At 39.1% G+C, this 24,454-nt stretch overlaps 1 protein-coding gene across 1 annotated transcript in view; it reads right to left on the reverse strand.

The window, feature by feature from the left end:
• Positions 1–1,886: 1,886 nt before the first annotated feature.
• Positions 1,887–24,454, reverse strand: part of nbas (NBAS subunit of NRZ tethering complex) — a 313,145-nt gene continuing 290,577 nt past the window's right edge. Inside the window, exon 53 of the mRNA XM_041805537.1 lies at positions 1,887–2,924. Within this exon, the coding sequence (XP_041661471.1) occupies positions 2,649–2,924 (276 nt within the window). The 3' untranslated portion in view covers positions 1,887–2,648. The remainder of the gene's footprint in view (positions 2,925–24,454) is intronic.

Here is a 24,454-nt window from a genome sequence, read left to right on the forward strand (position 1 = left end):
TTGAAACACCTGAATTTAATAATTATCAGGTGTGGCCAAATACTTTTGTCCATACAGTGTATTTACAAAAATGAAAATGTATGTCAAATACAAGAGATTCAATTTGGCAGCAACCTACTTCATTCTAGAGTGAAAGAAAATGTTAGGGTGCAACAAGAGCTTTAGGCTACTCATGAGGAGGCTTGGGCAGTGGAGGTGAAGCTTTGCCAGCAGTTTGGTGTGACTGGCACTGATGAAGGAGGGATCAGCGCAGCATGTCAAATTTAAATGAACTGCCTAGTTAAGGAGATGACCTGGGATTGGCTGTGAAAACAGAGATGATGATTAAAATCACTCCATCAGCTGATTGCAGCAGGACACATATGTCACATGTCTTGAACTAACACTAAGGATCATTTTCTCACCACTTTAGTAATTTTGTGTCAACAACATGCATATCCACTGCCCTCTGTGGGTTTAAACAGTCTGCTGCCACTACTTTTTTGGAACACTTACGCTAGCTGATCTGGTGGTTTGTGAAGTCTGTGGTGCCATATGTCGTCACCACAGAGCTCAACAGTTAATGCCTACTTTTTTCCTGATAGTTTACTTCACTCGTAGCAGCCACCTTCATTTCCCCATTAAAACTGTCTTATGTTGAAAAATACAAGACAGAACTGGACAGAAGGTAAAAGTAAAGGCAAGATCATCCAAGTAGAGATGTTGCTGTTGTAGGTAATGCAGTGACATTGATCGAAATCACGAATGAATCATGTTTTTCTCTAAAAAGTTTTATACATTACGAACAATTCACACTCATGTAGCTCGTGGTATGTTTACCTTGAATGCTTATAACATTATGGCTAATAATGTTATGGCTACCTTCAAAGACCCTGATTTATTCTTTAAGTCAGCTACTCAAAGTTTTATCTCTTTCTATGTACACAGCAACCTCCATCAACCATAGAATATATTTTCTGCATTTTGCAGTGTTTTATCTGCATTTCTGGATGGTTTCAAGTGGGCAACAAAGCTAGAAAGTAGTGGTGTGGCATGTTTCTACATAATTTCTGCTTATTTTGCTTGTGTTACAGGGCTTCTGTCAGTGAAAAATCATCCTATCTCCCTCCTAACTTCACAACTTCTTTCTCAGGGTGAATGTTTCATGTTTTTGGTCAATATCACTCAGCTTTACAGAAAATTTCTTGATAACTTTTATTGGTTTCTATTACCGTTAAAGAGTACACAACATTTTTAGTTATTTATTTTGTACTAAAATCTTGTTATTCCTTTCCCTAAAGTTAAAGCAAATTCTTTGCAAAAACTTCAGAAAACAGGGACCTCCATTAGTTTCAGTCTAAAAATCTCACTGCTGACACTTTCACAAACAAGAAAATAAAACAGATGTTTTTTCCATGATTTGCCCTGGAACCAAGCATTATTCTGCCTGTTTGCAATTATCGCTGATAATAAAAAGGTTGAAATTGAAAACGGTGATACCTTAAAGGCTAAAACAATTGTTTGAGTTGTGCATGCAGACCACTTTAAAAAAAAAAGCTTTCACTTTGTTGTAGTGCTTTGGGAAAAAAAACATGCTGCGAGTATGGGTCAGAAGGCTGTAATTATCCTGGAACAGCATGGAAATATTATCATAATTATAATGAAAATGTTTTTAAGACCTTCATTTTGAGCTAGAACAAAACTGTCTGTAACACCGCTTCATTAAAAAAGAAAGAGAATCACTGATTCAACTAGCATCTGTTCTTCACACTCCAAAGATCCACAGACATCAGTTGAATGATTGCACAGACGCAATTGGACACTGCTCCACCAACACAATTATAAAATATCAAGAAGTCAAGTTACAGAGTTTAAAACAAAATGACTCAGTTCTGTCTTGTGTTGGATATTTATTTATTTCAACTTTGTAAGGTTGGACAAAAGGAAACTGGTGCTTTATAAAGTGAAACAAACCATGCTGACAGCCTCATTGTGTGTGTAAAACACACAAAGAAGTTTATTCCCCGTCATAATTTGCTCTACATTATATCACCAGGGTTTCAGAGCTCGTCTACACTATCTCTGAATCCACACAAACAGGAATACACAGCGTGGGGCAGCTGGGGGCTAATTTGTTTGGAAGGAATTAATTTGACATTATTAGGGGGGAAACAATGCAGCAGAGGCAGGGTGTTTAACGGCGGGACGTCAAAGAGGCTAACCTGTCATGCAACAATAGGCTAATGAAACCCAGCCTTTACCGGCTACTGCTCAATTACTCCATCGCACAATGGCCGACAAATAAACGCATTTCTGATCAGATGGAAAATTTATTCACGGCTGAGAGACAGCAGAGGTTTACCCGTGTGTCCATGTGTGTGTGTTTGAAATTGAGCAGATGTTTCAGTATTAAAGGTATCCGCTCTTGTACCTTCAAGGCAGACACTGCAGTTGCTATTGACGTTTATGAACCCTAAACTCAATTACGGAACAAAATGCAGAGTTACGGCTTGATATTTTGTCCTGCTCTCACCTCATGCTAATTTCCTCAGATCTCAGTCCAATCTAATTCCACTCCACTCTTGACATCTTTCCTAAATCAGCTTTATTACCACGGACGGGGCCTGCTATCCAAACCTGCCTCGCCGTCACACTGCTTCCTTCCTTTCTCACAGCCACTTCTTGAGCACAGCCAAGGCGGAGTTGAAGGTGAAATGGGCCTGGTGGGTGCCGCGGTAAGCCAGCAGCAGGGAGCCCGCCTCGGGCCCGTGGCCGGCTGCCAGCAGTTCAGCGGCGGCTTTCTCTATGTCCCAGCCTCCCTCCTGCTGGTGGGACAGCATGTGGGAGCTGAGCAGGGGGTACAGGGTGGAGGAGACGCAGCCCACCAGGAGCCCCGCATCCAGGAGCAATGAGAGGAGTTCGGCATCGCAGGAGGAGGCAGTCTCCTGGAGGAAGAAAGAAAGAAGAGAAGTGTAAACACATATGTGGTGATAGACTGGTTAGAAAAGTACTTCGGAATTGTTTTCTTTTTTATCTTGTCTTTCAATTTAGGCCAAAAGAAGCTATTGTCAAACCATAAATGTTTCTACTGGCATTAATGCCATTGTAACTACAATAGCAGTACATAAATAAAATGAGGACATAGTCTCAGTGACAGCGAAAGCATCTTTGACTTAGTCTGAAAACATATTTAATTGTGCTTTTGAAATATACATGTTAATATGGCACTGATTCCCAAAGTGGGGTTTTGGCCTCTAGGAGGGCCCCAGAGTAATGAGGTGATGTTGAGTTTATGTTCGAGATTCAAGGTAAATATACGGTGTTTATATAAGGTATTCACCCCCTTGGATGTTTTAGTGTTTTATTGATTTTATAAATCAATTACAGTCAATAAAATGAAGCATTTTTGAAAAAAACAAAATGAAGAGTTAATTGCAAAAACAGTTAAATACCATTCTGGTAAATAATGAGCTGAGAGGTAAAATTAACACTTTCAATTGAGCCGTCTTCTGATCTAAGATCCGTTTTAGTGCAAAATCTGATGAAGCCTGTAGGAAACGGAGTCAGAGTTCATGTTTTGTGGCAGAAGCCGCTAGGCACTGCTATTCTTTCTTACCAGCAGCCATTAAAAAAAATGGAGTTATCTGTTTGACAGGTAAAAGAAAATCACTTGAGTGCAGTGAATGTGTCTGAAGTGGTTGTGGTATAAAGTCACCTTTGCCTGGAAGGTCTAGTCACATCAGTATTCCTGGCTATCATTATACCGTGAAGAAAAAAGAACACTCCAAGCAACCCAGAGAAAAGGTTCTTGAAAAGTATAATTGAGTAACCTGGCACACCAGATGGATTTGTTCCACACATCCATATGGAAAACCACTTATAGACAGCGTTTGGGAAAGGAGTCTTTGAATAAAACCTGGAGTGTAATTGGATGAACATTGTGTCTGTCACATCTTTAAGGGCCAATCAGAGCAACAAAACACATGATGTAACTGCTATCAAGTTGCACCCCCACCGAGGACTAAAATCCATAGGGCTGCATAATGCAAACCATGGTGACTGTAGACATGTCAGTACCACTTTTGGCGTTTTTGAAAAGAAAACAACTCAATGCTGTTCTTTGATCTTCCTTTAACGAAGAAATTTCGTCAAGTTCTGATAAAACTGGTGCTTTAGCAGCATACACGCTAAGGTCTTCCGCCACAATTGCACTGGTCTCTTGTTGCTGCTTGCATACGTCACGACTCTGCTGCAGCAGAAAGTACTGCCCCTCGTCACTGATTGGTCCTGTCGCTTTCTAACAGGGCCCAAACAGTTCAGATGGGAGCTTTGCAAGATGGATTCACCAGTGAGAAACACGGAAATGGGCGTATCCATCTGCTATGCAAGGTTAATAATTCAGGGATGGATACAGAAAAATTTCATGAGCACTGAACATCCCCCAGAGTTCAGTTAAATCCATCATCAAGAAACAGAAGGACTATGGCACATGTGTAAATCTGCCTAGATCATGCCGTCCTCACAAACTGAGTGAGCGTGCAAGAAGGAGACTAGTGAGAGAGACCACAGAGACACCTATGACAACTCTGAAGGAGTTGCAAGCCTCATCAGCTGAGATGGGAGAGACTCTGCATACAACAACTGTTGCCCGGGTTCTTTACTGGTCAAAGCTTCATTGGAGAGCGGCCACAAGAAAGCCACTGTTGAAGAAAACTCTTCAACAGACAAGACGCTATGTTTTGATGGCCAAAAAGCTCCATTTTGGTCTCATCAGATCAGTTTTGCAAAGAAGAATGGAATAAAATTGCAGTGTCCAGGTGTGCAAGTCTGATTGAGACCTATCCACACAGACTCAGTGCTGTAATTACAGCTGAAGGTGGATCTACTAAACACTGATTTTATAGGAGCAAATACAGAACAAGAGTACAGAATTTTGTCATTACATATTTTTTTGTCATTACATATTTTTTTGTCATTACATATTTTTTCTGAATTACCATTATTTTGTAGACGTAAAGGTAAATCATCTAGGGGATTAATTCTTTTTATAGGCACTGAATATCTTAGCATTAGGGGCGTGATTCATTTGGGGATCTTGTGTGTCACTGAGCGGCATGCTTTTCCCTGCTAGAAAAAAAACAACCTGAAATTGGTGCACAGTAAAACTTTCATAGTCTAAATCCAAAATTCAGTCCCATATATTTTTCAGCCTTGATGCTTAGAGACTAATATCTGATCTTGTTTCAAACAGATTTCGAATTATGTATCAAAGATTATGGTTAGACTTCTTTGTATGTTAAATATCTTGATAAATCTTTTGCTATTTTCTGCTATGTATTTAAAAGATGACTGATTAATCCCTTGATTAAAACACCATCAGGCTGAGCAAACACTGAAAGCAGCTGATGGGTTTTGAATTTCAGCAGAGATTTTGTAGCTGCAGCAGTATTTGGATTTTGACTGATTCCAGTGTTACACGCCTGAAGGAACCTGATGAGGTCAAATCCTGCGTTGACTCTGCGGCTGACCACCGCTCCCATTTCATCCATTTTACACACAAACTGCACCCTCATCTCCTCTCCCCCACCACTCTTTCCAGCTTTGACAGGAACGTTCTCAGTTGCCAAAACAATTTTGAACACGTTTGCACAGTCCCAAACAGCCTCTTTTCATGTAATATTTTAATCCCATCTTCCGCCTCTTTACATCAAATAACTGCATGCAAATGCAAACAGCTAAATGCCATTGGGGGCTGCAGTGAGTGGTACATGGTTCATGGAGGAGCTGGGCTGAGTGCTTGGGTTGAAAGGCCGTTTCTCTGCCTCCCTCTCTCTCTGTGACTCAGCCCGTCTCCTCTGCATCCTCTCACCTGTTTGCTGCCTCTATTATTATAAAGCCTGCACTCATACACGCAATATGTGCGCATAAGCAGGCAAAACATTGAGTCTCCGTCTGGGTATTTCTGGAGCTGAGGCAGATCAATTATGAATGTGGAGCTTGTGTCTTCTATTCAGTAGAAGAGGAGGGGAGCAGATACGGATGAATTTCTTTCCCTGAGCACTATAAAATTTCACATCTTTGTGCCGGTCTTGCTCCAATTTTCCCTTCCTTGAAGAACAATTCATCCTTAATACCATAAAACCCATGGGTTGATGGATATTCAGGAAGGATCCAGAACATCTCACATAAAAGTTGAAAGATGTTCAAGTATTGTAATGGACAGTGGCACTGCCTTTTACTGGAATTATATTTTGCACATAAAGTAGGCTAACCCCTGCTGTAATGTGAGCATATCAGAAAGAGAACATTATCACCATGTCCCAAGATTCTGATTTTCACCACATTTAGCATTTGAATACAATAAAAGTTCACGCCTGCATGGACACCAATGGGAGCCAGAGATTTGACATATAGCAGTAATAGAGATACAATATGTCATGCATGTCTAATAATTCAATTTATCCTTTCCGTTGAGAGACAGGGCCGGATGAATCATGACGAGCCAAAGGAGGGAGGAAGGCCAGAGGAGGATATTTTTGAGCTACAGACTGAGTTAAAAGAGGAAGTCATACGGTTAATATGAGAATGAGGGAAACAAAGAGGAGAGAGGGGATTAGGAGTACTGAAAATCATAGAAGAAGATGGAGAGAGAGAGAGAGGTGGAAAGAAGAGACAAGCAGGCACTGAAAGCATAAGATACATACATTTTTAAAGTGAAAGTGCACCTAGAACCAAGGAGAGGCTTTTCAAAATAACAACACTGAGGATTCAAACTCCTGGTTTGTAGGTTAAAAAAAAAAAAGTAAGAAAAAAATGTCCTACACACTGCAAGAACTCAAATTTAAGTAAGTCTATATGTCTAATATCTAGTCAAGAGACTCATTACATCCAAGCATTATTAACCAACAAGTGTGGATCAAAAAGCATTTCAATAAATTCTGCAAAAGAAGTTTTAATGTATTTTAATAAGTACAAATATCTGCCAATGGGGTGAGCGCAAAGCTGTCTCAGTTTCTTGTCCTTTAGTGCAGGTAACGGCATGGCAGTGAGCTATGTCCTGTAGGTTAACTGACCCACCCACATTTCAGTCACGACCACTCTGTCAGAACACTCATGATTTGCAGCCATAAATATTTATTCATTGCCAGATATTAATTAACACTTGTGCTGTTATTTAGGTTTGGTGGTGTGGCCATTCTGGGATCCCCTGGCCCTTCCCTTGCCTACTTGAAAAGCATCAAGCAAAAGCAGCACACATTCCTGCTCCTCCTATGTGGATAGGGAAGGCCTGAGGCACTTTTCAAGAATAAGGTGGTAATAACCTAGTAATAACTTGGCATATTACCTAGTAATAACTCATGAATATCGCAACATTGAGGAAGTTGTTACCTAGTAATAATGTATAATTAAGTAATTCCTCATACTGTTGTGGCATTGTCAGGTAATTAGGTGGAATTTTATCCAGTAATTTCGTAGAAATAAAACTTGAAATAGAAATTTTTTTATATATAAGTTGTTTAAAAATTCACAGGTAATTTCCTTTTTGTGGCCCACTAAATTAAAGTGAGTCCTTCATGAATAATTTCAAGTAACTTCTGAATGCCTTCATTCAAAATTTCTTTAAAAAATTCCTTTGTAATCTACAAATAGTTTGCTAGTACTTTCAACATATCAGACCACCAAATAAAAGTAACCCCTTCCTCCATAATTCCAAAGTCATTTCTATGTAAACTAAAGAGAGAGAGAGAGAGAGAGAGAGAGGGAGACATACATCCCTTAAACAAACAGCCTTGTGCCAAGTTACATTAAAGGCACAATGCCTTTAATATAACTTGACATACACAACTTACATAGGCAAACTATCATATTATTTCTAAGAAATAACTGCTTAAAATTCCACTTAATTACCAGAGATCTGCTACAATAGAATGAGGAATAACTTGATGATTAATACATAATTCCTAGGCAAAATACTTACTGAATATTTCCATAATTCTGAATTATTACTTGGTACAATGCCAAGTTATTACTAGGTAATTGGTGACATATTCTTGAAAAAAGTACTAGATAATCAAACTTATTACTGTAAAGTAACTGTAATTTCTCTGAAATCACAAGGTGATTAGGGCACACTAAATAAAGTGTTATCTTTATTTACCTTTTAATTGATGTTAAATTGCATCATGTTTTTTTAACCTCTTCTTTTTATTAATTTTTTTTATGTATTTCTCTTCACAAATCACTACCAATAGTGGAAGCATAATGTAAGACTTCAGTTTTGTCAGAATCCCATAAACTTTGATTAGTATTTTTGTTTAAGTATTGCTCTGATGTGGCTGTACTGATAGATGTGCACACCGACACACGCTCATACTGATAAACACAAACCTCATATGCTTTCATTTTTCTTTTGGTTTGATAGTCATTGATACTCAATATTTTTAATACATACTCCTACAAATGTATGTATTAATTCTATTTTCTGTATTTTTTTTGTTTCTTCAATATTTAAGCATTAAAGCTGCATGGTGATGCAGTGGTTAGTGCTGTCATCTCACTGCTTTAAGGTTCCTAATTTGACTTTCTGAGTGGAGTTTGCATGTTCTCCCTGTGCATGTGTGGGTTCTCTCTGCATGCTCAGGCTCACTCCAGCAGTCCACAGACATGCTTGTTAGGTTAATTGATGACACTAAATTGCTCGTAGGTGTGAGTGTGAGGCATTCCTGGTTGTTTGTCTCTATATGTCAGCCCTGTGATTAACAGGCAGCCAGTCCAGCGTGTACCCTGCCTCTCTCCCAACGGCAGCTGGGACTGGCTCCAGGCCCTGTGACCCTGAATGCAATAAGCAGCATAGATAATGGATGGGTGGATGAATGGATATTTTATCATTGCTAAGGTAGAGGCTTCACATAAGCTCTGTTGAGTTTTCTGCCTCTTCCTGCACTCGATATCATTATTGTTTGTGTATTATTTAAACTATTGCAAAACAGAGCTAAACCAAATTAAAATTTTCTCTCTATTAAGTTAGATTTCTTTACTTACTTTTTAGACCTCTAATTTTGTTATAATTCAATGTCCTAATTTTGCGTGATGTAATATTTTTCCAGGTTCTGAGTGTTCCTGATGTTCCATTTTCAGCTCTGTAAAACAGTCTGAATTGCCCTGAGGAACAGTACGAATAGTGCTTTATTAATAACTTTGACTTGCTGTGCCTTTAACCAGGCCACTGTCATGGATTGAATTTTTGCCCTAAAGCTTATTCTTGGCTATTTTTGCTTTTGTAAAGTTTGCCTTGCAGTGCCCATGAGGTCATTAGTTTGATTGAAGTCTGAGCAAATTAATTTGACTTGATTTGAGTCAAAAATGTGCTAATTATCTTTATTACCTTCTGCAGTGTTTGACCATTAAAAAAATCACAATAAGGGGGGAAAAATGACTCATTAATGGAGTTCCCAGGTCTGAGAGCTTGACCAGGTGGCTTTTAGGGAAAAAATAAAAATATGTTTCTCTGATTAAAATGTATCAATAAATCAGCCATCAAGAAGGGGAAAGGCAGGTGTCAGTGCCACAGATTTTTGGAAAGTTACAAAATGAATACATAATGACATCCAGTTAGTGTGGGATGTTTGAAAAGTCTAAGACCAGGTACAGGTATGGGTAATTACGAAAACTATGATACATTAAACATATATAGGAATTCAAAATCCTCAAATAAAATCTTTCCAGGTTCATTGTTAAAAAAAAAAAAAAAAAAGAAAAAAACAGTCCCAGTCCTGTCTACTTCCAAACACCCACACGTACACCACCCAGGCTATTACCGTGTGATGGTGTCGAGAAAGACAGCAGATTTGAGTTTGGAGTCGGTCGGATTGACAGTCGGGCTGAAAATAGATGTGAAGGAGCAGCAGAGAGACGGAGGGATGGAGGGGAATTGTGATATCAGAGTGAAGCAGATAACTTTATGTCCTTTCAAAACTTGAACAGCTCTGTCATATTTAAGGTGACGCTGTCCATCAAGAGCTCCTGCCTACCTAAAACATCTGCAGTAAAGAGAGGACAGTTAAGTGCCAAATTAAAGTAGAATTATCACTGGTGTGGGGCAATTAACTGGTAAAATTAAGTGAGCTACTACAAGAAAAATTAAGCAACAGTGACTGTACAATTGTAACATTATAACAAGAAAATTAATTCCCTGTAAAGTGATAATCTTTATTTTCATTTTGTTGTATGACAGGCCACTGTGTTATGAACCACCAGTCATGAAAACATTTCTTAGTTTATAAAATTAAGCTTCAAAATCATGAAAAATGAGGCAGTAATGTCTGCCTGTTTCCTGGTGTTGGTTGAATGAGCTAAAGCCACACCCACTCACAAGAAAGACGATCCTCTCTTATTAAAAAAATATATATTTAAAAAAAAAAATGCTACAACCTGATTGACTCGATTGGAGGAATCATCTGACTGCTATGCTGCTATGTTACAACTCTCTTTTTTAAGCCTCCAGAGAAACAGTCACATTTTTGTGACCATTATAGCTAATGTTGATAATGTTAGCAAAGATGCTATCAACAACACGGGGTTAAGCCATGCTAGCTAATGTTGATAATGTTAGCAAAGATGCTATCAACAACATGTGATTAAGCCATAACGCCAAGCTACACCAGCGCAGTTCAGCAGACATGGATTTGTCCCCAACACGACAACATCTAAGCTAACTGATGGCTATGTCATGGCTAATGTGGGTTGCCAGAGACTGCAGGCCATCAAGATCGTTGATAACAAGGGGCTTCAAGACAGCATCCAAGTCAACTTGGATGACCCGTACCACAGAACACCTACGAGAACTTCTGTCACAAGAATCCGTGAACTGTACAACAGCTTAAAAGGCAACTAAAGTGGAGCAGCTGGCCCAAGCTACATTTATTACACTGACAAGAGACCACTGGACATCAGTCAGCAACTTCAGCTACCTCGGGGTAACAGCACACCTGATCATTCACTTTACAGCAGAAGTTATTTTTGTACCTGATGTGTTTGTCTGCTGGGCTCTTTGCAGTTTATAAATATTATTGCTCAGTGAATTAAGACACTCTGATTTACAAACCACAAGTAAGTTTAAAAACTCTAGTTTGTTTAATATTTCTTCATTTAAACCACATACTTGTACTAATTTATCTCAACCAAAAATACAAGAAAATGGTAGCATTTTAAATGTTAATTTATAGATAATAATAATAGTGATAATAATAAAAATACATTTTTTAGTAAAAAGCACTTTCAAAGTGCTGTACATAAAGTTAAAATAATGAAAATAAACACTTGATAATAATTAAAATTGAAAAATTACTAAAACTAAAGAAATGCTGTGATTAATCATGATTAACCACAACATAGTGATGTGATTAACTTGATTAATTTTTCTAATCAATTGACAGCACTCATTTTAATAGATTTTTTTGTGTCACTGGTTTAAATTTTCCATGTTTGTATGAATATTTAATTTCATTGAGGTATCATTTGTCAACATTACACAAAACATGAAAACCAGTGAAACTGGGTTTCTATTTGTAAGCATGTGTGTGCGTGTGGGGTTAAAAGCCCGTCCAAATCGTCTTAGGTTCAAACATCACTTTGTCTGCCTCTTCACTGAAGCAAGAAGAAAAGGCCTCTTCTGTCCGTCTAGTGTGGTTTGTTTGTTTTCGTGTTGGCAGCTGGCATGCGCCTTGACTGAATGAACAAACACTCAGCATGACGAGAGAACTGACACATCAAACTCCAACAATAAGATGTCCATTCCCCCCTCCCCTTGCTCTTGTTATCACCTTCTCATTTCTTGCTGTCTCACCCTGTGAAAGAAAGCCAAGGTTGTCTTTCCTGCTTGTTTTCACTGGACGCTAAATGTTTCCTGATTGGTCCGGTCAATATTTTTCACACCTCATGTTTTCTGTTCTTGCTCCTCACGTCTCTCATTTCCTGTATGCGTCTTCCTCTGCCCTCTCTCCTTTCCCTGAGCTAAACTGGGCTGTAAGCTTAATTGGAATTACCGTACACGTACAATGCCTAATACATAATGCATGGCCCAGCCTTCTTTTATCATTTAAATCATAAAGCTTCTTTGGAATGCCAGACAACACACAACTATCTCCTTCCCTACCTCTCTCATCCTATTTCTCTCCTTCCCTCAGGCTCTGCTTCCCCATCCCTCCATCCTAGCTGTCCCCAGGCTTTGGCGGTGCATCAAGCCGAGCATGCACGCACACACATGCACAGAGCTCCAAACAGTCTTTGCTTACAGCGCGACATGATTGAAAGTGACAGAAGAAGAGGCTGTGAAGCCCAAAAAAAATAAAAAGTGGGTTGTGACGCACATGAGCAAACACAAACACACAAATGCACACATGCAGTGATCAGGGATCAGCCCACTGAGCAGCAAACAAACACAGCTAGATTAACAGGTCCAATATGCACAAAAGGCTGTAAACAAGCCCACTTAAACAAGCAATTAGACACATAATCCCTCTGTTAAATTCATACTCACAAACACAGACACACATACACACACACCTTTGTTTCGCTCTCCTGCGGATGGACAAGGTGTATGTGAGGCTTCAGAGAGACAAGAGGCAACTCTGAACTTTTCCTCTTATCTCTATTAAAGATGAAAAAAATTATGATCATGGTGGTGGGTCTTGAGGTTTGCACATCAAAGGCAAATGACATTAGTTATGTTAGGGCTGGAGTCCATGTAAAGAAAAAAACAAGAACTATGTTTGACAATTATGAAAAATGATCCCTACACTTCACCAAACAGGGATTTTTACAGCAGGTTTCAGAATTTCAAATGGTGATTTATCTGACCACAGAACAGTTTTCCATTCTGTCCCAGTTCATTTTTAAAATAGCTGTGGCCCAGAGAAGACAGCAGCAATTCTGGATTGTGTTTGAATTTGGTTTCATCTTTGCATGATACAACTTTAACTTTTGTTTTTGGATGGCACAGCCAATTTTGTTGATAGAAAATGATTACTGGAAGTGTTTCTGAGCCCATGCAATGATTTCCAGTAGAGACTCATGCCTGTTTTTAATGAAGTGGCACCTGAGAGAATAAAGATCACTAGCATCCAAGTGACTTTAGCCTTGTCCCTTGCGCACAGAGATTTTTCTAGATTCTCTGAATCTTTTAATGATAATATGAACAGATGGTGGGATAACATGAACAGATGTTGAGGAACATTTATCCGAAATTGATCCAAGATTTTTTGACGCAAGTCTTTGCAGATTGGTGAACCTCTTTCCACCTTTAATTCTGAGAGACTCACCCCCTCTAAAATGCTTCTTTTTATACCCAGTCATGTCACTGACCTGTTACCAATTAGCCAAATTAATTGTAAAATGCTCCTCAAGCAGTTTTTCATTAGTACCACTTACTTTTCAAGCCTTTTTTTGCCTCACTCCTACTTTTATGAGATGTGTGGCTGCCATCAAATTCAAGATGAGCTTATATTTTTCATAAAATGGTAAAATGTATCAGGGTGAACATCTGATATGTTTTAAAAGTTCTGTTTTGAATGACATATGGGTTTATGAGATTTTCAAATCATCACATTCTGTTTTCATACATTTTAAACAGCACTACAATTTTTTAGGAATTTAGGTTGTATCAAAGTTTAAGCTAACAGTAGCAGCTCTGTTTTGTTTTGTTTTGCATTTGTTTTTGGGAGTTATTTCTCCCAGGCAACATAGTTGCATCAGATATTCTCCATCCTTAATGTCTTCTTGTCTTATGTTAGAAGACTGTGTGCTTTTAATACACAAACACTAATTGCTGTGAACAAACTAGCTGTCTGATTCAACATTTTTCCTCATCATACTTAAATTACTGGAACTGACTTCTTCTACGCTGCTATGTAAGAATAATGCTGTTTCTTATTTGTTCTACACAAATCTTCAACCAGCTGATGCTTTCTTTTGCTGAGAACATGTAGTGTCAGCCCCAGGCTATTCACACAATATGAAGCATGTAACCTTCTTGTGCACATTAAATATTCCTTTTACATGCTTTTCATTGTACAACAGCTGGAAGCATAATGACTGCAACAGAAGAAGTGTTTCAGGAAATTCAAGGGAGAAATGTTAGCTTAATGAGCTAGGTAGCCAACAGTCTGTCACAAAAGCTGCTAGCTAGCTTGTAATCATGTCAAAAAGGGTACAATACTGCCAAAAATGAGTAGTCTGTTTCTGCTGACTGAATTCCAAAATAAAATGACTAACATTTTTAAAAATTAACAAGAATTTCTGGTGGTTAATCTTTTTCCGTCAGTATGAAGACAAGTTATCTGCTAGACTGGCAGTGCAACAGTAGCTAAAGGGCTTAATAAGCAATTGAGGAGGACAATGAGTGTAAGATTCAAAGACAAAAGGGGTTTAAAAGAAACAAGGTCTACTAGAAGGCTTTTTGGCAGCAAATGTTGGCAGCTGTATTATTCCACCGCATTTTTAAGCGCTGTATGTTACACCGGCAGCTCATTCATATTGGCAGAACAGCTGTTATCAGCCCCTTATCTCTGCCTTCCATTAGTCAGGCTGCTGTTAACCCCTGTCTCCCTGCTCCATTGCTCCCTCCTGCTCATGTATGGTCCATACATCTTCACTAGGAGGAGCAGAGTAGAAAGGAGAGAAAAGAAAGGAAAAGAAGATTGAGGGGAGGGAGTTTAAGGAAGTGAAAGTGGGAATACAGAGCAGGAAGGCCACACATGTGAGAAGAAATAGAACTCTGAACACCTGCACTGAATTTTCTAGCATCATTAAGAACAATACAACCTGCTTATTTTCTCCACTACTTCTTTCTCTTGCTTTCAACTCCCATTCTCGACTCCTACTCTTTTCTTTCATTCCTCCCTCCTTCTGTTTTACGACGCCCACTGTGGTCTCCTCCACTGTGAGGCGAGACTGGGTTTATGTGAAGCAGAGTGAAAACATATCTCAAACTGCAGCCAAACAAATTACTTTTCCTCATTTACTTCACATGTCAAGTGGTTTCCTATAACACCGTTTTAATTAAAAAGTAATCTTCAGAATTAATCCTATTTTTTCTATTTTGATCTCAGGGGTATCTCTTCTACGCTGAAAAAAAACATTGATAACCAAGGAAAACAATGTGCAAAGTAATCTATGACAACAGATACCAGAAACATACACAATTGTTGCTTAGTGCATAAAGATAAGGCCCGTCAATCAGTCAGACTGGCGTGTCTTTTTCATGTACTGAATCAACACACTGTGCTCTGCAGAGCTGATAAATATGATGCATTGTGTCTGAGATCAACCTCTGGTTAGTTAATTAAGACATGAAAAAGAACATTTTTCAATGAAGGGAGAAACTTCAGATGATAAATTATTCTTGTTCCGGGATGCTGGAGTTCAAAAAAGAGACAAAAGGGCAAACGAGCATTTAAAAGTAAACTTTCTTCACAAAATGGAAATAAAATCAATAATGTCTGAGCCTCAATTTTTATGATCACGAAACAGTGAATGACGGCCACATTTAGCGAGGCATACACTCTACAATTTCAAGCTGACTGTACAACAGTAGTGGTGGAGTGACGGCTCATGCTGTGCGACTGAATCTTTAAGATGCTCGACTATCATGTACAACTCATGTTCTCACACTATATGGTCAGATGACAGTGCACACTGTACAAGTGTCGGTGGCCTCTAACAGGTAGTTGCTACAAGAGCCAAGGGAGAAACAGTCTATGCGAGTGAGTGAAGTTTTTAAGATTGCGGGGGCTCCAGCGACTTCTAAATCTGATGCGTGGAGGCATTTTGGTTTCCTGTTGTCGAGAAATGAGAAAGGAAAGAAGTAACAGACAAAAAAAACAAACAAACAAAAAAAAAATTGCAGACACTGCCAGACCATGGTGACATACAAGGAGCCACTTGGCAAATCATCGCCCTGAAAAGATTCACAACGTTGCAAGGAGCAGAATCTGAAGCATTCACGATCCCACTTCCCTACAACAGCATGACAGCTCAACGGATCACAAAGACCTACGGCTATTTTCAGTGGTTGAAAACTCAGGTTTTAGAGGGCTTGTAAATACACTGGAGCCAAAGTACAAGTTTATATTTCTAAGTAAGTAAAGTTTATTTGTGTAGCACTTTTCACAGTCACAAAGTGCTTTACACAGACAAAAAATACAGAAAATAAAAGTGATGATTATGAAATCCCCACATAACCACAATAGTCATAACAACAACAGTATAGTATGAAAATAGGTGCTGATATCATTAGAAACACATTACACACAACGTAAACAGTCATACTAAATGAAAAGAATGATCAATTAACCAAAGGTCTGTCTAAACAGGTGAGTCTTGAACTGACTTTTAAAGTCATTCAGAGAATTTGCAGAGCGCAAAGACAGGGGCAGCTCATTCCACATTTTTTGGGCAATGGCTTGGAAAGCCCAATCACCCCTAATCTTTAGGGGTGCGTGTGGGACAGAGACAAATTCTAGTGTGTCTGATCTGAGGGGGCGAGATGTCTGGTAGGGGTGGATGACTTCTGACAAATAATCTGGAGCTTGACCATGCAGGGACCTGTAAGTGACTGTGAGGATCTTGAACTTGATTCTGAATGTAACAGGGAGCCAGTGAAGGGATCTGAGTACAGGAGTGATGTGGGAGAGTTTATTTGACCTTGTTAATACTCTGGCTGCAGCGTTTTTGACTGATTGGAGGCGATTAATCGTGGATGTGTTAAGAGAGGTGAACAGTGAATTACACAATCAATCCGTGATGAGATGAAGGCGTGTAAGAGCATTTCGAGTTCGGGGGGGAAACGAGTGATCTAAGTATTAATATTTCTAAGATGGAAAAAACCTGATTTTCTTAGCTGTTTGATGTGATTGCCAAATGTAAAAGAATTATCAAAAATAACACCTATGTCCCAACCCTCACCTATGGTCATGAACCGAAAGAATAAGATCGTGGGTACAAGCAGTCGAAGTGAGATTCCTCAGGAGGGTGGCCGGGCTCCGCCTTAGAGATAGGTTGAGAAGCTCAGACATCTGGAAGAATCTCGAAGTAGAGCCGCTGCTCTTTCACGTCAAAAAGAGCCAGTTGAGGTGGTTCGGGCATCTGATCAGGGTGCCCCCCGGACGCCTTCCTGTGGAGGTCTTCTGGGCACGTCCAACTGGGAGGAGACCCCAAGGCAGACCCAGAACTCGCTGGAGGGATTTTATATCCCATCTGGCCAGGGAGCGCTTTGGAATTCCTCAGGAGGAACTGGAGAACATTGCTAGGGAGAAAGATTTCTGGGCTGACCTACTTCGCCTGCTGCCACCGCGACCCGACCCCGGAGAAGCAGAGGAAAATGGATGGATGGAACACCTAGGTTTCAAAGACTTGGGCAAACAGCATTTGAGAGGCAACCCAGGTTCTACAATATTAAAGGGACAAGCTTTTCTTACAACTAAAACCTTAGTCTTATCATCATTAAGCTGTAAATAATTGTCAGCCATCCAAAGCTTTATAAAATGTATACACTTAAGCAGGCTGGACAGCTTTGAGGCTTCACTGGACTTGAATGTGAAAATGAGTTGTAGATCGTCTGCATATACATGATATTTTATGTTAAAACTTTGTATGATTTTTCCAAGGAGCAGAAGATAAAAGAGAAAAGCGAGGGCCCCAGGACAGAGCCCTGTGGCACCCCACATGAGTGAAGAGGACTCAGAGAGACAATCATTAAAACTCACTGATAATGTTTAGCTAGAAAGGTAGGATGAAAACCACTCTAACCCTGTGCCTGAAATGCCAACCCAATCATGAAGCCTTTTTTAACATTATACAATGGTCAACAGTGTCAAAAGCAGAGCTAATATCAAGTACACCAACACTGAACAATCCCCTGTTACACATGACATTAAAATGTCATTTGACACCCTCAAAAGAGCAGCCTCATTAAAGTGCTATTTCCTGAAACCAGACTGAAACATGTCATACATATTGCCTCCAACAAAGTTATGAATTGATTTTCCAGTTTTTTCCAGGAGTTTGGATTAGAAAGGAAGTTTGGATATTGGTCTATAATTCATGGGTAGAGATGGCTCTAAACTGGCTTTCTTTAAAATGGGTTGGATTAGGCATGTTTGAAATATGACAGGACACATCCTGTGGATAGTGAGGCGTTCACAATGGCTAAAACAGCAGGAACAATAACAGGCACAACTTTTAAAACCAGAGAAGCTGGAATGATATCCAGGGAGGAAGAGGAAAGTTTTGTTTTGCTTATCAAATCAATCCATCAAATCATCAAATCTTGTAATGTAAAAACAAAAATCAAAAATACTTGGCTATTGAATCTAGCCTCCCAATAAGCAAATTTTACTGGTTTGTTTGTTGATCTGACAAAAGAATTTTAAGTACCCGCTTTTGCACATAAAGGGAAAAATGCTGTGAAAAATGTTGAAAACACGAAGTAATATCGAGAAGTGTTGAGAGAGGTGCAGAGAAATGTAGAGGTGCAGAGAATTGCTTCAACACCCAAAAAAGTTGACCAAAATAAGTCTAAAATATCTTTATAATGAAGCCAGTAGTTCTAAGTTTATCAGATGATAAAATATATATTTCCCTATTTTATGTCAAGTGTCTTATTTATTTAAATGAAGCCAGTCCACTGCTGAAGGCAAGTTGCCAATGCAGAGTAGGTTATCCAACAAAAATTAATCACGCTTAATTTCAGTCAGGCCACAGTTCAACATCCTCTGCAAAGGTGCTGCTGTGGTCGCATACAAGCACAGTAAATTTCATTTTGAAGTAAATTGCTTACCTCCTGCATGTTAATAATAATGAAGTTGTTTCAGCTCTGCAAACTTTTCAGACTCTTAAAATTCTATATAAAGTATAATAACGGGGTCTCTAAAGCAATTTTCCAAAACAATGTTACAAAGTGCTGCACATGCAAACAACAGAAAGCAAAGCAACAGGAAACACGGACAAAATAAACAAAGTGACAGGTAGAAATGCAATTACATCAGAGGCAATTTCACAAGTGAACATATAAAACAATACCATGAATAAATCAGACTGAGTAAGGTGAATAAATAAAAAGAAAACACAGACAAAAGCACTGGCCTTGAGTATATAAAGCAGTTTTGGAAACATTTGTTCTGATTTCAATATAGGGAAACAATTTTAAAACACCAGCTCTCTTCAGGCAGGGTATACAAGTCTGGGAGCACCAACAGTGTCTCTGTTGAAAGATGTGACTTTTGAAAGAAGAATAATAGGGGAACGAAAATTGATAATAACAAATGTGCACCAAGATCTAAGAAATGTTTGGTCATGAGAAAGGAAAAATTCAGAAAATAACTAGGTTGCAAAAAAGTGCCTTGAAAGAGATGAAGATAGGTATTTTAAAATGGATACTAAAAGATGCAGGAAGCCAGCACAAAGAAGCTAAAATAGGAGCAAAGAGGAGCTGAAGGTTTTGTATGAGGTGGAGCTGAAGTTTTCAAGGAGTGACGAGATAAATGAGCTAAAAAAAAAACAAAACAAACAAACAAAAAAAAAAACATCACCTGATAAGTTATGGACACTTAACAAAACCTGTTATTTTAGGCCACAATTGCACGGAAACAATCCAGTGACAACGCTTCAGAAAAGTTCTGTATTCAGGCTACATCATTTGATAACAACCAGCATGCACACAGACATACAAAAATGACTAAAGGCAGGCATGCACACATATGCTACCCTCCACAGGGCAGCAGTGGCTGTAATGGCCGTAAGGCCTAATCACACGAGGCCATCTACTGGAACCAGAATGCACATGTCTGTAAGACTGTTTTCAGTTGGGACTCAATAAAATCAGTTTAAATGTCAATGAAATTTTTCAAAAGTCATGTAGCTTTCCGTTTTCGTTTTTTTTTTTTTTTTTGGCAATTGTCAGGTACAGACAAAGCCAAAACACAACGAAAGGTTACTGCTTTTGGATGACATTGTTGTGTTGAAGTGGCTTTACTCTGGCTTCAACTCAATCTGAAAATATTAAAGGGAACTTTATTGAACTACCTATTTACTGTTACCTCCGTATTATAAGTCACACCAGGATACAAAACCCACCCTGTTTTGTTTTTCGAGTGGAAAGGTTGAAACTATTTTCCTGTCAGCCAAATTTCATTAGATTCACCAAAATCCACAATGTGCAGTTTCTAGGCAGCTGCTTAGCTCTTTTTGTCACTGTCTGTTTTCACCATGTGCAGTTTATAATCCTGCTAGCTACAGACAGTGGTTAAGCTCTCAGCCTGTAGTTATAATTGTCAAGAATCCACAGTGGGTCCCACAACCCGCCTCTGCTGGTCACTTGTTGTCTTTTAGTGAGGAGTCCTTTCAGTCAACTAGCACCCCACAAGGTTTATCGACTGAAGAGTATACCACTGTTTAGCTAAATGTAGCAGTAAGATCTAAGGAAGGAGTACAGTTAAGTAGTGTCACCACTAACCCGATCTGTGTCACTATATATCTCGCTTAGAAGTAAAGTGGCTGCTTGTTATGCACTATCAACAGGTTGTTGTGCTCCACATAATCCTGATGGAGTGTGAATGTCAGACAGTGGAGTAGGAAGTGAACGACAACGGTTAGGGATATATGGGACTGAGGAAGAGTTAGTACATTAGAGCTCTAAATGGATGGAAATGCTGCAATCATCAGGTATGATCCCTGCACTTTGCAAACACGGGATTTTACTCACAGGTTAAGTGACTGACCTGGTATAGAGGTGATCAATATCCAGACTTACTCAGGCCTGCAGATCTCCTACTACACATCTAGCCAGATGAAGAGAAAGAAGAGTCTTAAGGAAGTCTTAACCTAGTAATAGTAAATTAATTAACAAGTAATTCCTTGTAATATTTTGGCAGTTTTCAGGTAATCACACCCTAAAATCTTGTCAATGATCTCGATGTCTGACCTTCACCTTATTTCAAGTGTCAGTGGACTTCACGGCTAAGCCAAACCTTAGACATGTGGTCAGTTGACTTTACGCCTAAGCCTAACCCTCAACGTATGCTCAGTGGACTTTACGCCCAAGCCTAACCTTAGGCATATGGTAAGTGGACTTCACGGCTGAGCCAAACCTTAGACCTATGGTCAGTGGACTTCACGCCCGAGCCTAACTTGAGACATACTGTTAGTGAACTATAGGTGCATCTCAAAAAATTAGAATATCATGAAAAAGTTCAATATTTTTTGTCACTCTTTTCTGAAAGTGAAACCCATATATTGTATAGACTTGTTACACATAGAGTGAAATATTTCAAGCCTTTATTTTTTTTTTAAATGTTGATGATCATGGCTTACAGATAACGAAAACCCAAAATTCAGTGTCTCAAAAAATTAGAATATTATGTAAAATCAATAAAAAAAAGGATATTTTAAACAGAAACGTCAGGCTTCTGAAAAGTATGTTGATTTTTATGCACTCAATACTCAGTTTGGCCTCCTCTTGCATGAATTACTGCATCAATGCGGTGTGGCATGAACGCGACCAGCCTGTGGCACTGCTCAGGTGCAACGGAAGCCCAGGTTGCCTGACCTGAACCCCACAGAGAATCTATGGGGTATTGTCAAGAGGAAGATACCAGACCCAACAATGCAGATGACCTGAAGGCCACTATCAAAGCCCTGGGCTTCCATTATACCTGAGCAGTGCCACAGGCTGATCGCCTCCATGCCACGCTGCATTGATGCAGTAATTCATGCAAAAGGAGGCCCAACTAAGTATCGAATGCATAAAAATGAACATACTTTTCAGAAGTCTGACATTTTTGTGTAAAACATCCTTTTTTTCTTGATCTTATGTAATATTCTAATTTTCTGAGACACTGAATTTTGGGTTTTCTTATCTGTAAGTCATAATCATCAACATTTCAAGAAATAAAGGCTTGAAATATTTCACTCTATGTGTAACAAGTCTATATAATATATGGGTTTTACTTTCAGAAAAGAGTGACAAAAACCATTTAACTTTTTCATGATATTCTAATTTTTTGAGATGCACCTGTATACACCTAAGCCTTACCTTAGATGTCCGGAATTCACAGCTAAACCTAACCTTTGACATATGGTCAGTGGAGTTCATGGCTAAACCCAACCTCAGAAGTGTGGTAAGTGGACTTTATGGCTAAACCAAACCCTTTGTCTCTGACCTCCTAAAATAAATCCCCTACCTGAGTGCCTGATCCGAGACCTAACCATTCGGGGATTGGAGCACTTACCCTAAGCCTAATTATAAAACCCCCTTTAACCAAAATGCCAATAATCCTCAATAAACCAACTGCAACAAAAACCTTCTGATTGGGCTGACCTGGCCAAAGGTGTCTTGTGTTTTTGAGGAGGAACCTCCTGGTGATGTTAGGGCATACACTTCTAATGATTTAGTCTTATTTCATATAAGATTCTAGCCTTTAATTTTCCAGCACGAAACCAAAAGAAGACATGTTTAAAAACAACAAACAAAAGCAAAAACCACCTGCAGCAAATTAGCTAATGCATTTTACCTCAACACTTTCAAACAATTCAAAACAATAAAAACACAATAAACACTGGACAAAGTAAATCATACCCTGCTCTTGGTACTACTAATTCTCTAATTATGGACGCTGTCCCACAACTACTTCTTAACTTCATCCTTTCCCTGCCAGTAACCTGTATGGATGGCTGAGAGATGTTGGGCAGCAGTTCTCTAAGCAATGTGCGTGGTCCATGACCTTCCCAAGGCCCTCTACTACAAAACATCTGGGGGACAGCCTAGGCAGGGAGGGACATTGTATCTTTCCAACCTAATGCTAACCCGAATAAGATTGTGGTAAATCTCTGGGTATTAGCTGGCATTTTACCAAGTGATTCTCTATGAAATAAGATAATTTTCTATAGTTGCTTAATAATTACCAGGTACTTTTTTTATTTTGACTGTCTTTCCAAGACTTTCATTCCAAGAAAATCAGAAGTACTGTGCTGCAAAACCAATTAGTACAGAGACCTGCACATACACATATTCAGAAGTGCACAAGAAAAAAACAGAACACTGTGCACTCAAACACACAGTTTCATGCATTATCAGATGTATTAGATGTAGGATGATTTCTCTCTGTCTCTGCTGATGTTATCTGCAGATGTACACTGTTCCACACTGCTCTGAACATGCCCTCCTGTTCATTCAGAGGTAAGATTATTCCTCAAAGCAGCGTGACACACAACCTGTCTTACTCCATTTATACACCCACTCCCCCTTCTCTAACTCACCCTGATTTATCTTTCCTCCGTTTCAATCCCTGTATGCTCCGCTCTGTCCTTTTTACCTCTGTTTTTGCCTGTCTAACTTTACATTTTCATACATTTGTTCTATCTTTTTTTTCCACCACTCCCCATCCTGTTTATCTCTTTTATCACACACACCCCCACCACTCCATTTGATTTCCTCCTCCTGCATCTAAATCACACATCTTTTCTCTTACCCCCTTCACCAGTCCCTGGCTCCCTCAGCCCTGCTCTCTGTTCTCTGTGGGATAAAAGCAGCGTGTGGCTAAGGTGTACCGATATAGGAGCTTGAACGTTTCATTTAATGGGGGCTCTGTCGCTTAATAGAGAGGCTTTCTCTTATCTGATTGGGGAACAAAGCGAGGGTCTGCTGGGTCTGAGAGGCCCTACTTTGTGACTACTGTTTATCTGATTGGAAAACAGCAGAGAGCGGCCCACACAGTCCAAAACCATTACTCTCTTATCTGATTGTAGCTCTCCAAAACAGGAGGACGGTTAGCGAGTGCATGAACATTGGCTTGTTTGACTGTTAAGACTCTTGTTGAGAGCTACATTTTTTTTCTTACTGTAATGAAAACATTTTTCATATTTTTGACAAGAAATTGATTTTCTAAAAAAAATCTGCATTTCACAAGCAATTTCTCAACAAGATGAAAAAAAAGTCCTATAAAAAGCCTACCAGAATGCTATCTGGGTGCAGATTTGTAACTTTTAAAATGCAGGAACTAGACTCCCTAAATAAACAGGTTTGACACAAGCATTAGCCACAGATGCTAACTAAAACCATAAACTTTTAAAAAATGGAAGTGAAACCAAGATTTTGAGCTTTTCCCAATGATTGTCAATGCAAATACATTTTTCACAAACATGGTTTCCATCTTTATAGTAAATTCTTATCATGATTATTTATGTCCAGTGGTTAAGCTTTATTTTGTAAGGGTGCTGCTCTGTAAGTTGATTTGATGCTTAAAAAAGGCAGATTTGGCATCATGATTGACAGGTCTGTTGATAAATCTCACTCCTACCACACAGTTTACTGTTTTAACACAGAACAAGGAGAAACATCATCATCATGAGTGTTTGCTTCAAACTGACACAAGAACCTGACCTGCTGTGAATTGGGGATTATTTCAGTTTTCTGTCTGACTAA

Source organism: Cheilinus undulatus, linkage group 14 (assembly GCF_018320785.1).
Source record: "Cheilinus undulatus linkage group 14, ASM1832078v1, whole genome shotgun sequence".
Lineage (NCBI taxonomy): Eukaryota > Metazoa > Chordata > Actinopteri > Labriformes > Labridae > Cheilinus > Cheilinus undulatus.